At 32.0% G+C, this 13962-nt stretch overlaps 1 protein-coding gene across 1 annotated transcript in view; it reads left to right on the top strand.

The window, feature by feature from the left end:
- Positions 1-13962, top strand: part of LOC126007258 (A disintegrin and metallopeptidase domain 3-like) — an 82385-nt gene that overhangs the window by 45264 nt on the left and 23159 nt on the right. Inside the window, exons 11-12 of the mRNA XM_049772715.1 lie at positions 5083-5181; positions 12441-12636. Coding sequence (XP_049628672.1) covers positions 5083-5181; positions 12441-12636 — 295 coding nt within the window. The remainder of the gene's footprint in view (positions 1-5082; positions 5182-12440; positions 12637-13962) is intronic.

A 13962-nucleotide genomic window follows, 5' to 3' on the forward strand; every position in this document is an offset into this window, starting at 1 on the left:
ATTTTAAGTATGGGGTAAGTGTAACATGGACTACAGAACTACAGAAGTAGTTTTTTTATTGTGTTCTACTATTTTTCTTCCTTCCTTCCTTCCCTCCTTCCTCCTATTTGTTTATATTTGCTTCTACTTGTTGGTCAGTGATACTGTATCTTTGAAGATGTCTTTAACTTCACTATCTTTCCAAAATTTTCTTCTATGTACTTTATGATTTCAAATCTGATATCACAAGTTTTATTCAACTTGATTTTGTTTTACATACAATGTGCTACAAAGTTCTGAATTCAATTATTTTCTTTACTTTTCTTTTTTTTTTTTTATTTTTGGGTCACACCCAGCAGCGCTCAAGAATTACTCCTGGCTCTACGCTCAGAAATTGCTCCTGGCAGGCACGGGGGACCATAGGGGATGCCAGGATTCAAACCACCACCATCCTTCTGCATGCAAGGCAAAATGCTCTACCTCCATGCTATCTCTCCGGCCCCTGAATTCATTTTCTTGCATGAAGCTCACCAGTTTTTCCCAGCATCAGTTGGTGAAGAATCTTTCCTGTTCTCCTTCATATTTTTTTGCTCCTTTATTGAAAATTAACTTATCACCTGTGATCTGTCTAAAAATATTCAATTCAATTCTAGTCTACTGATCTGCAAGTTGTCTTTATTCTAATAGCAAGCCAAATATAATTACTACTGATTTTTAATATAGTTTAAATTTGGGGAAAGTTATGCCTTCTATCTTCTTTTTGCCAAAGATGATTTTAGTTATTCTTATAGGTTTGTTGTTTCAGGTGAATTTCAGAACTGTTTGATCAATTTATTTCAAAAATGGTATCTTTATGAACTGCATTGAATCTGTATAATACTTTGTAAAGTATTGCCATTTGAATGATATTAATACATAAGCAGGATTTGTGTTTCGATTTCTTTGTATCCTCTTTTGTATTTTAAAATATGTTTTGTAGTTTTCTTCATATAGTTCTTTAACCTCTTTAATTAGTCAAATTTGAGGGGCTTAATTTTCTGAGTAACAATTGTGAATTTCGTATTCTTATGTTATTACCTCTTTCTTCTCTTTCATTATTGCTATATCAGAACATCATGAGCTTTTACATGTTAATTTTATAACTTGTGAATTTACCATAAAATTTATTATTTCTAGAAAGTTTTTTGGTAGAGTTTTTAGTATTTTCTAAACATATTATTTTATCATCTGCAAATAGTGGAGTTTGTTTTACTTTTATATTTTAATGCCCTTGATAACTTTTTATTGGCTAATTGTTATGACAAATACTGATACTTTCTGTATTTGAAAAGAAGTGGTGAGAGTGGGCAACCTTCTCTTGTTCCAGATATTAAGGGGGCAGGCTTTTGTTTTTCCCATTAATGATATTGTTTACAGTGATCTTCTGGTAAATGGCTTAAACTATATTGAAGAAAGTTCATTCCATTCTCATTTTATTGAGTTTTATCATGAAGGGGTGCTGGATCTTGTCAAATGTTTTTTCTGCATCTACTTATATGATCAGAAAATTTTTATTTTTATATTGATATGGTGTAGTTTGTTGATTAATTTGCTTATTATTTATTATTATTTAACAACCATAATTGCATTCCAGGATGAATCCTATTTGGACATCATATATAATGTTTTTTGAAACATTATTGGATTTCATTTACCATTTTTTAAGGTCCCACCCAGCATTATTCAGGAGTTATTTTTAGCTCTGTGGTCAGAAATTATTCGTGCTAGGCACGGGGGGTGGGAGGGAATCATACGGGATGCCAGGATTTAAACCACCATCTGTCCTGGATTGGCTGCATGCAAGGCAAATGCTCTACCGCTGTGCTATCTCTCTGGCTCCATTGGCATTATTATTTTTTTAAAGATCTTTGCATCTTTGTTCATCAAGGATATCAGCCTGTAAATGAGATTTTTATGATATTTTATCTGCATTAGTAGCAGGAAGATGTTAATGTCATAGAAATTATTGGGATTGTTTCTGTTTTATTAAATTCCTGAAAGATCTTGGGAAAATAATTAGCAGTAGTTTGTTTTTAGAGGTTCACTGCTAAATCCATCTAGGTCTGGGTGTTTGTATTGAGAAAGAATTTTTATTATCATTTCAATTTCCTTAATAATTGGGGTATTCCAAATCACCTTGGTAGGTTACAGTAGTACACAAATTTTCTCATTTCTACCAGGTCCTCTCTTTTTGTGACACATAGGTTCTCAGGTAATCTCTGGTGATTATTTTAATTGATGAGTTGTCTTTTGTGATGCCTCTCTTTTGTTTCTAATTCAGTTTATTAGGGTTCTCTGTCTCTGCTTGAGTCTTGCTAGTTGTTTATCGATCTTATTTTTTCAGATAATTAGTTCTTTATTCAATCCTTTGGATTATTATTATTTTTTTGGATTCCAATTCATTAACTTCTGCTCTAAGTTTTATTATTTCTTAACAACTGCCTGCCTGCTTTCTGGTTCTTTTGTTGGCCTTTTTCTATTTACTAAAAGTGTGCAGTCAAATAATTTATATGAACACTTTCTTCTGATGAATGCCTGCATAGCTATGAAGCTTCTTAACACTTTTTTCCCTGTGTCCCACAAGTTCTGGTAAATTGTATCCTCATTGTCTTTTGTTTCCAGTCATTTGATTTCTTCATTGACTCATCAGTTGCTCAGTAAGGAGCTATTAATTACTAGCTGTTTGTATTCTTTCTTTTTGTTTTCTATTTTCAGTGTTTCGTGTTCAGAAAAGATAGTTGCTATGATTTCTATCAACTTTATTTAGTTAAGGTATGCTTTGTGTCCCAACACATAGGTACCCGGCAGTGCTCAGAGGTTACTCCTGGATCTGCCCTCAGAACTCACACATGATAGCTTGGGGGGCTGGGGCATATGGGATGCTTGGATCAAACCTGGGTTTGTCCCAGGTCAGCTGTGTGCAAGGCAAATACCCTACTGCTGTGATATCACTCTAGCCTCACATGGTCTATTCTTGAGACTATCTGATGTCACTAGATTGTATATTTCACTTTGGGGGCATAGAAAACTATACAGATTTTATTAACCCATTCTTTTCCATTTCTTCCTTCAAAGAAATTATTTCCTTACTGTGCTTTTGTCTATTTGATCTATCAAGATGTGACAGAGCAGTGTTGAAGTTGCCTTTTACTGTTGTGTTACCAGGTTCAATCCAAGCATCCCATATGCCTCCCCACCCCAAGCCTATCATGTGTGTTATCATTATCTTTAAATCTCTTAGCACTTATTTTAAGTATTTTTCTGTTCCTCATAAGATGCATATATGTTGAAGTGTGTGTTTCTTGTGATTGTATATGTCCTGTAGACATTATGAAATCACCTCTACTGTTCATGTATGTCTTAGTCTTATAACTATTTAAAATCTTATTTTTATTTTGTATACTATGAATTCTGTTCTAGTCTCATATCTTTAATTCACTCTGAATGATGTTTTATGGTGCCATGGTTTTAGCAGTTTTTCTTCTTTTTTATTTTTTACTTATACCCAGCTATTTTCCAGAGCATTTAATCCTTTTTCAAATTATAGTTCATAAATCTGAAAATTTATCTGTGATTTTTAATTCTCTTATGTCTGAGAGTCTCTCTGTATACCAGTAACACTCAATCTTTGTGACAACAGCTCCATAAAACAATTTAAGGTCAGTAAATGAAATAAATCTCCCATCTTTTTGTCAGAAGGCTTTTTATTATTTGGGCAACTTTATAATTTCATACAATTTTTTATAGAATTTGTTCTATAAAAATAAAATTATAATTTTGAAACACTGACTGTAATGCTTCGGGTTGGTTGATTTATTTTGATAGTATTAAACACTCCAAATCCATAAACATACAATTTATTATCATTTCCTCTATTATCTCTCTTAATAGCGAGATTATAGATTATAGATTTCAGTATATAATTATTTAAACTTGAGTTGAAATGTAACTATGTTGATTTCTAAATATTTAATGATTTGGAACATGATTTGGGGACATGAATTGAGGACATGGACTACACTTTTAATTTATGTTCATTCTAGTTGCTTGCGTTTTTGGCCCACTACTCTTGTATTTTATTATTGTTTCTAAATTTTTTAGTGGAATCTTTACAGTTATCTATGTATGTTATGTCAAAATCAAATATGACAGGTCAATTTATTTTTCTTTTTCAACTTGGATCAATGAGATTTTTTTTTCTTACTTGATTGCTATGAAGAGGATTGTCAAATATATATTAAATAGAAATAAATTTTTTGGTTACTATTTGAACTTAATTTTGATGAGTCAGAGATTACGAATTCTTTTATATTCTAGGATAATTTTTATGATAATGCAGCAGACAGGGCTTTGGGTTATCCAGGCATGCCATATATTTCACTAAGGCAGTTAAGTGATTTCTGAACACATAGCCAAGTGTAACCCCTGAATGCTGCTTGGTGTGACATCAAAACCAAATTTATATATATATCACTGAAAAACTAGTGATTAAGTGATAAGTAAATTAATATTAAAATAATAACGAAAAAGTAAATAGCAATAAGTAAAGTGATTTATATTTATGGATTTATATGTAGATATATTTATTTTAATACATTTATATTTATGAATAAAATTTATATTATATTAATAGTGATATGCATTTTATTATAAATTTTATTTATTTTATTATAAATGTATATTATAAAATATAAATATATTTACAAATAATAAAATACAGAGGACTGTGTCAGAAATATTGATTATAAATATAATAACAGCACAATGGTAATAAAAATAATTGTGTATGATTAAATTTTCAGCATATAAAGAAAATAATAACATTGAAACAAATGTAAGCACTTAAATTAGATTTAATTTTACTACATTAATTTTTAAAATATCTTATGAAGCATTTTTAAATCAGTTTTCAATAGTATAAAGAACTATAAAGAAAAACAAATACTATTCCTTAAAATTTTTATGATATAGAGCATAATATTTTCCATAACTAGTCTATACTGTATAGTCTTAGATGAAAAATAATAACACATTTTTCTTCTAACCCTGTATATTTGTTTGTAGTTATGCACACATCCAAAATGTTGTGACCCTAAAACCTGTAAACTTCTTGGAAAGTCGAAGTGTGGCAGTGGAACTTGTTGTGATAAAGACACATGTCAGGTAAACTTTATAACTATTATTTCATAATTTTGGTTTAATTTTAGATATTTTCCTTTTAATTAGGAATAATATAAATAATAGTGTTAATATTGGTGTTTTAGGTTTATAATGCTAATACAATCCAACTAAGATCAGAATGAGTATCAATATTGTCCCTAATTACCTTCTTTTCTAGGTCTGTTCCTTCCTTCAAATATATAGGGAATATCTCAATATTTTTATTTATTTTTTGTTTTTTTTTGTTTTGTTCTTTCTACATAATGTTTTTCTATTTCTTTCAAGTTGTAATGAAATCCAAACTTTTATCTTTATTTTCAATATATGAGTATTTTGTTCACTTATATCTTGCTGGACAATTGGTGTTGTTTTCAGATGTTGGCTCTGATAAAGTTCATCAAAATGAATGCAATCATGCAAATATATCTGAATTTATTTATATGCATTCTTGAGCTGTGTAAAGAACTGAAATCACTGTCCTATGAAAGATCAATTTTTAATTTAAAAAATATCATAATATATTTTATAGCTGCTAAACAACAATCTTACAAATACTCAGTGACAGATTTTACTTGCCACATCATACATTACAGTCAACACTGGTTCTTTTTGATTGCTAGGTCTTTCTCAAGAGGGTCAGGTAATGTCTCATTGTTATTTTAATATTTTTTCTGGAATTACTGATGATATCTAATTTGTTGGTCATTAAAAATTTTAATTGTGATTTATAAAGTTATTCATAGCTGGTTTTTTTACACACATGTTTCAGGATCAATCCCATCACCATTGTCAACCTCACACAGGCACCTTTTTATGTTCAGTTGTTAATGTTTGGTCTCATGAATTCATTGCTGTTGACTCTGGCTTGTATATTTAGTTTTGTCCTTTTACTAACATCATCAATATACCTGAGACCCCTTGGCTCTGTCCTGATATTTCATATTTATTTTTCTCCTTACTCACTATACTCTAGAGCCTAAAGTATCCTTGACACCCCATTTTACCATTGCTTGCAGTTATTCTAAATACCACATATAAGTGATATCAGCCTGATTTATCCTCCTTATCCTTGATGATTTCATTTAGTATAATATCTTCTGGTTTCATCCTTGTTGCAGCACAAGTGAATGATTACATCATTTCTTACAGTTATGTAATACTCTACTGTTTATAAGTACCACATAGTTATGATTCACTCATCTGTTTCTGGTTATCTAGGTTGATTCCAAATATTAGTAGTTGTACTGAGAGCTGTGATGAATAGCAGTGTGTATGCAACCTTTGGATTAGTTTATCTGTCCTGGGAATAGTTATCCAAAAGCATAATTGTCCTGTCATATGACAGCTCTGTTCTGAGTTTACTAAGAACACTCCATACTGTTTTCCATGGTGTTTGGAAGAGACTTGCTTTCCCACCAGCAGTGGATGGGAGTTGCTTTTTCACCACGTCCTTATTTTTTATTTTGCCAGTTTACATTTTATTATTCATTAATAAGTTGATGGACATTTGGGTTATTTTCCCTTTGGAGTTTTTATAACAGTGTTGCTGTGGATGTTCATGCCCATTTATTGTTTATATTTAGGTAGCATTAGTTTACAAGAGTTAAATATTTCTAAGTTTTAGGTGTACAATGTTAATCTCACCACACCTTCCATCAAAATAAAAAATATCCTTCCAGCTTGTCTATAGGACCCTTTAATCTAGCTACTCCACAACATACACAGGTTTTTGTGTTGACATATATTTGCAGAGGCTGGAGAAATAGCATAGTGGTGGAGCATTTGCATTGCATGCAGCTGAAAGGGATGGACCTGAGTGATTCGCAGCATCTGATATGGCCACCAGAGCCTGCCAAGGATGATTTCTGAGTGCAGAGCCAGGAGTATCTCCTGAGCATTGCTGGTATGGTCCTCCAACCAAAAGTGAATATCGTATTTTCTGGCATATGACAACTTTTTAACTCATGAAAAACATCGTAAACGTCTTATGCACCTGTATAGGGCATGCTGAAACTTACTCCAGATTCAGGGACAAGTGATCTGCCCCCCTCTTACCACTGCATCCCATCCAGCTGCCAGGTGTCATCACTCAGTCATCTGCTTGTCCTGATTCATCTTTCAGGGCACACAGAGGAGCTGAGTTACTGAGTGCTGCATTCCATCCAGCCTCCGGTGTCATTGCTGGTATGTGGCTTTCTGGTACTCAATCTTCTGTTCAGCTTTTATGGGACACAGAGGAGGCACTCTGTCTTCCTCTCGCTGTCTTATTAATCATTGCACCCCAGCCAGCTGCTCTTGGAGGAGTCTCCTTTCCCTGCTCTCAATGTTGATCACAATTAACAAATCACAGTCACTCGCTACAAATGACAAATGTAAAATGATTGTTGGCACTCCAAAGTCTAGCTTTATTAAAACATACACTGTTAACCTTTGAGGGTTCTAGTCTTTTTCTCTTACGTTTTTTAATTTCCATTTGGTGTGCCTTAAAAGAGAGGTAGTCTTAATATGGCGAATATAGCTCAAACCCTATATTTTAACAGGAAGAGTAGGGGGTCGTCTTATACACCCAATCATCTTATATACCGGAAATATGGTAAATAAATAAAACATACGTTTGCAGATCTCTTGAGAATATGATATACCTCTGATTAGATTTCTGGGTCATCCAGTAACTTTCCTGTTTTTTCCTCATGTTTAGTTTTTTTTGTTTGATTCTTTGAGCACTGAAGGTACATATATTAAGTTAATTTCACTCTTTGTGTGAAATTTATTGTTTACATAGTTATAGTGAAATGACTCTCTTTCTGTCATTTATGAGCCACTCCCACTGGCCCTCAGGGATTATTCAGGCTCTACACTCAGAAATCATTTCTGGTAGACTAGGGAGACCATATGGAATGTCAGGGTTAGCTGGGTCCGCCATGTGCCCTACCCAATGTGCTCTCACTCCAACCACAAAAATAACATTCTAACATTCTTATGTTGTCGTAATCACTTTTCCCATCTTGCTGCCAAATAAAAATTTACACTCATCATTTTCAGTGGTAAAGCTAAGGGGTGGTGTGTGTTATAGTGGAAGGAGTGCGGCCATTCTGACCATATTTGGGTGATCTTGAATGAAATCACCTCACCTCTCTGGAGAGAATATTGTTTTCTAAATATTTTTCCAGACTTAACATTCTTTTTTTATATTTCTTTTTTTAAACACTATGGTTACAAAATAGTTCTCCTAATAGTTCTGCACTGTATTTTCTTTTCTTCTAGAAATTGTTCATTTTAATTTAATCATACAAAGTCATTCCATAAGTGCTTTATATTTTCTTTATTTTTCTTAGTTATTATCTACTTCACCTATTTTCTTCATTTTTACCACTAATATATTTTCTCATTACCCTTCTTCTTCCAGAGCTCACATAACCCAGAATCTGAAACTGATACTTATTAATTTTTCTGATATTCCTGATATTTATTAATTTTTCTAGATTACTTTTTCTTAATTTGTTATTTTTTTCTTTTTTAAAAAAAATAATACCTTTATTTGAAAACCCTGATTACAAACATGATTGTAGTTAGGTTTCAGTCACAAAAAGAACATTTCCCTTTACCAGTGCCCTCATTTTCTCTCCTTCTCCCATTTGTATTCAAGACAAGCATTCTACTTCTCTCACTCATTGACATTGTCACCATAGTTGTCATTGTAATTATTTCTCTAACTGCATTCCCCACTCTTTGTGGTGAGCTTCATAATATGAGCCAGTCCCTCCAGCCCTCATCTCTATTGTATCTGGGCATTATTACAATAATATCCTTACTCTTTCTTAAAACCCATAGATGAGTGAATCTATTTTGTGTCTATCTCTCTTCCTCTGACTTATTTCACTCAGCATAATCGATTCCATATACATCCATGTATAGGAAAATTTCATGACTTCATCTCTCCTGACGGATGTATAATATTCCACAGTTTCTCTAGCCATTCATCTGTTGAAGGGCATCTTGGTTGTTTCCGGAGTCTGACTATTTTAAATAGTGCTGCAATGAATATAGGTGTGAGAAAGGGATTTTTAAATTGTATTTTTGTGTGCCTAGGGTATATCCTATGAGTGGTATAGCTGGATCATATGGGAACTCAATGTCCAGTTTTTTGAGGAATCTCCATATTGTTTTCTATAAAGGCTGGACTAGACAGTATTCCCACCAGCAGTGAATGAGAGTTTCTTTCTCCCCACATCCCCATATCCCTGCTGGCACCATTAATTTGTTGTTTTAATTTTTTTTGTTTATTTTATTTTTGGACAATAATTAATTTCTCAACTTTGATCATTCTTCTTCAGAGTCTCTCTTTTTGTTAATTTTACCTACTATGTCTTCACTGATAAATTCTGGTTTAATTTTTATCATATTTTTTCTCAATTTAGTGACTGTCATTTTGAAGTCCATGCATTTAGATGTTTCTTATATGCTTATTTTCTTCTAGGGATTTTGTTTTTATTTGTTAATAAAGGTAAATTTGTATTTCATAACGGTCTTGAATTATATAAAATCTAGGGGTGAGAACTTAGTTTTGTGAAGGCTTGTGTAACAATATTTGACTATTATTTGTAGATTCTACCTAAAAAATATTTTGTGTTAATTAAGATCACTGCTGGAACTTTACTATCAAAATCTTATTAGGTCAACTGTAGCCTAGGATAAAAGACCAGTGCTATCACCCAGAATTTACTGTTGTCAGTGCCAAATCATTCCAATAGTACACCAGTCTAAGCAACACATTGTATCTGATGTTTAAGAGCACCCAATAGATCTGCATTGCTTTCTAGACCTAATAGCTAACAGGAAACCATTGTTAGCCCATACCCATGCTCAGATTTACCTGGGAATTATCTGACCCAATATTAAATATAATCAAGACTGAAAATTTTCATAAATCACTGAACTGGAGACTGAGAATGTATGTAAAGTTTTCTGATATAAAGTGGGAGGTCTTGTCTCATATATGCTGGTATGTCCATTCATTATCAGTTGTTATTGCTCTTGATTATAATCTGTTCTCTCAGACTGTAGTGGTTAAACTTCCCCCAAAGATGAGTGACTTCCTGTTTATATAGGGCTAATTAAGTCATTTTTGCATTCACTTTTTAGTATTGGAAGGGGCACACCTGTATGTACTTTTGGCTTTGTATAAAGATTACTTCTAGAAGGGTTTGAGGTATATATGTATTGCAAAGGATAAAAGCCAGATTGTCTGCAGAAAGAAAAACATTTTATCTACTATACTACATTTTAGCCTTTATTTATTTAGTTTTCTTAACTCTGAAAATTTTAAAAATTATTTTCTTCATGTGTCTAATATGTGTGAAGCTTGTTTCAAAATTCAGATTATTTGCTACTATTGTCTTGATTGAAATATACTATGTTATGACAGACTTATGAATTTTAGTCCTCTGATTATTGAGTAGGTTGAGAATTATACTTGTAGAAATGCAAACAAAGAAATATAATCATTAAACAGAATTTTATAAATAAAGGAACAGCTAGCACCTAGCATTGAAGTTAGCACATTTTATGAATATAATAATTTCTAAGTAATAAAAATATAAAAATAACAGCTATTTTTATAAATTGCTATACATTTAAAGTAAGTTGATTTTATTTAGAAAATATGAATTTAGAGAGAAGTAGAGGGGAGAATTCTTCTACTACTTCTGAAAAGGAAAAATCTCAGGTTGAAATGTCAAAAAAATTCCAAAGTGGAGAATAAACATACTATTCACTTCTTTGTAAATATTAGTGATAGAATATTTTCACTATAGTAACTTTCAAAAAGGTATTTAAATATATTTTTATTAAGGCACTTTTATTTAAAGTTATTTGTAATTAATGGTTGGAAATAAAATGTTCCATCATATTCTCATTATCAAAGTTAACCTTCCACCATGCCTACATTCACTTCTACCACTAGCCTGTGTCTTGAAAATACACATTTTTAAATTTTGGTTATTGTAGTTTGGATCTCATGCCTTAAGTAACTTCAGTAACTTAACAATATAGTAAAAGTTTTTCTGTGTTTGCTCTGATTTAGATATATAAATGTACCACACCTTTTCCTGATTTCCAATCATTCTGTTCTCACTTCCTTCTTTGATTTTTTTTTACCACCCCTGTCCTCATCTCTATATTCTAGGTTCAAGATTAATTTAGGTATCTTCTTTTTGATACCTTGCATTCCCTTATCCAATTATTTTATATACTACATATAAGTAAAATCATCCAGTATTTTTCTGATTCACTTCACTTGATGAGAAATCCTCTAATTCCAAGTTTCAGCAAATGGCATGTTTTTATAATTCTTTACAGCCATGTACTTTTCTATTGTGTATTTATGCCTAGTAACTTCAATATCCACTCATGTTGTACATGCAGAAAAATTTTAATTTTATACATTTTTTGTTGTTTTATTTTTTGTTTTATTTGGGAACCAAACCTGGAAATGCTCTACATTTAGGAGTCACTCCTGGAGGTACTTGGGGGACTATATAAGATGTTGGAGAACAAAATTTGGTGGGACACATACAAGAAAAGCTCCCTATGTGCTGTATTCCAGCTCCCACATTGTTTTTGTTTCAATTTCTTTGCCAATCAGATCAGATCAGATAATTGTAAGTATCATACAATTAATTTTTTTAAAATTATAACTTATTTACAAGTTTAAGTTCTTTAGAAAATTACAAAGGGGCCAAAGAGACAAAAAAATTAAATAAAACTGTGAAACATCTTAACTAACCTTTAAATTAAGCCAGTGATGTCATTCACATATAGTGCTTTATAAGTATAACTTGCATATTGTTCCAAGGCAAGGTAATCAGTAATCAAAAGATTCCTACCTATAAACCAGTTATTTTTAATCATTTTAAATTAACAATGATCTTTTCTCCCTATAGATTACATATTTTCAGATTATTTATTATGTTGAGTTTACATATATAATATGTTGTACATAGCTTTCTTACCTCATGTGTTTTTGAAGTTCACTAAAGTTCATATAATATACCAGTATTTTATTTACATATTTAAGATATTTTTGTCTGTTCATAACAGAATCTAGCATATATTATTTGCATTATCAAATATCCTATTGTTTAAGCAAATTTATAATATATTCTTATGGAGTGCAATTGTAGAATAATTAAAATAGGAATTACAAATTCAGTGATTTATTTTTGCATTTTCAATATATTGCTTTGTTTCCCATTTTCTCACAGATAAAAGAAAGAGGATTTCTCTGTAGGGAAAGTACTGGTTTGTGTGATTTTCCGGAATTTTGCAGTGGAATATCTGAATCATGTGGTCCTAATATAAAAGCTCTTGATTTAGAGCCATGCAATAATTTCACATCCTATTGCTATAATGGAGAATGCAAAGATCCAGATAAACAGTGTTCAAAGTTATTTGGAAAATGTAATATTTATCTTTTTGTCTGGTATTTAATTTAAAGTTGTATTTTACTAAAATTAGTAGCACTTCATAGTCATAAAGTGTGATATTTTTATAATCAAATTTAAAAGTGAAATTGAAAACTACAATAGAGCAAATCTATAAAATGTCAAGAGATAAAATGGAATGGATCTAATAACTACAGTGCCAAATAAGCAGATTTGGATTACTCTGGCTCTGCACTCAGAAATTGATCCTGACAAATAAGCAAATTTGGAATAAAATTTTGTGATTACTGGAACCTGTAATGATATTTTAATTATAGAATAGGAGAATAAGTAAATTTGTTAGTTTTTATGAAGGAAAATACTCATTTTTCCATTTTTTATTTTCCATTTCTTTTTTTTTTTTTTTTTTTTTGGTTTTTGGGCCACACCCGGTAACGCTCAGGGGTTACTCCTGGCTATGTGCTCAGAAGTTGCTCCTGGCTTGGGGGACCATATGGGACACCGGGGGATCTAACCGCGGTCCTTCCTTGGCTAGCGCTTGCAAGGCAGGCACCTTACCTCCAGCGCCACCTATTTTCCATTTCTTTTTTTTTTTTTTTTTTTTTTTGGTTTTTGGGCCACACCCGTTTGACGCTCAGGGGTTACTCCTGGCTATGTGCTCAGAAATCGCCCCTGGCTTGGGGGGACCATATGGGACGCCGGGGGATCGAACTGCGGTCCTTCCTTGGCTAGTGCTTGCAAGGCAGGCACCTTACCTCCAGCGCCACCTACCCAGCCCCTGTTTTCCATTTCTTAATGTGTTATTTTAAAATAAGATTTAAGTTAAATGTTTGAGTTAATTCATAAATAATTTAAATTAAAATAAATTAAAAATAAAATTTTATCTCTTAAAGATTTGCAACCCTTTCTCCAATTTTTTGACTTTTTTGTGATTACTGTCAAAGGTTTGTTTATATATTTTTGATCATCTTTAAAATTTATTTCCTACAAGTTAAATGTACCAAGTTTTTTTGTTTGTTTGTTTTGGACTACACCCATCTGTGATGAGATCTTACTTTTGACTGTGTTTTCACTAAAATATGTCTCCCTTGATATCTTTCTAAATAAGTTTCAATAAAATCTATCTTTCTTCATCAAAAGAAATAAATTCCTGTTCTACTCATGCTGCTTCTATAGAAATGCAATAGATTTTTATTTCTTTCAGCCACTTTTGGCTGTGTTTAGCACTTATTCCTGGCTCTTCCCACAGGGGATTGACTGACTGTTGCTCTTGAAAGGCAAGCCTATTACTCACTGTACTGTCTCTCTGGCTCCTTTGTAATTTTCTAAAGTCTTTAACACT

Source organism: Suncus etruscus, chromosome 4, assembly GCF_024139225.1.
Source record: "Suncus etruscus isolate mSunEtr1 chromosome 4, mSunEtr1.pri.cur, whole genome shotgun sequence".
In the NCBI taxonomy this organism is placed as follows: domain Eukaryota; kingdom Metazoa; phylum Chordata; class Mammalia; order Eulipotyphla; family Soricidae; genus Suncus; species Suncus etruscus.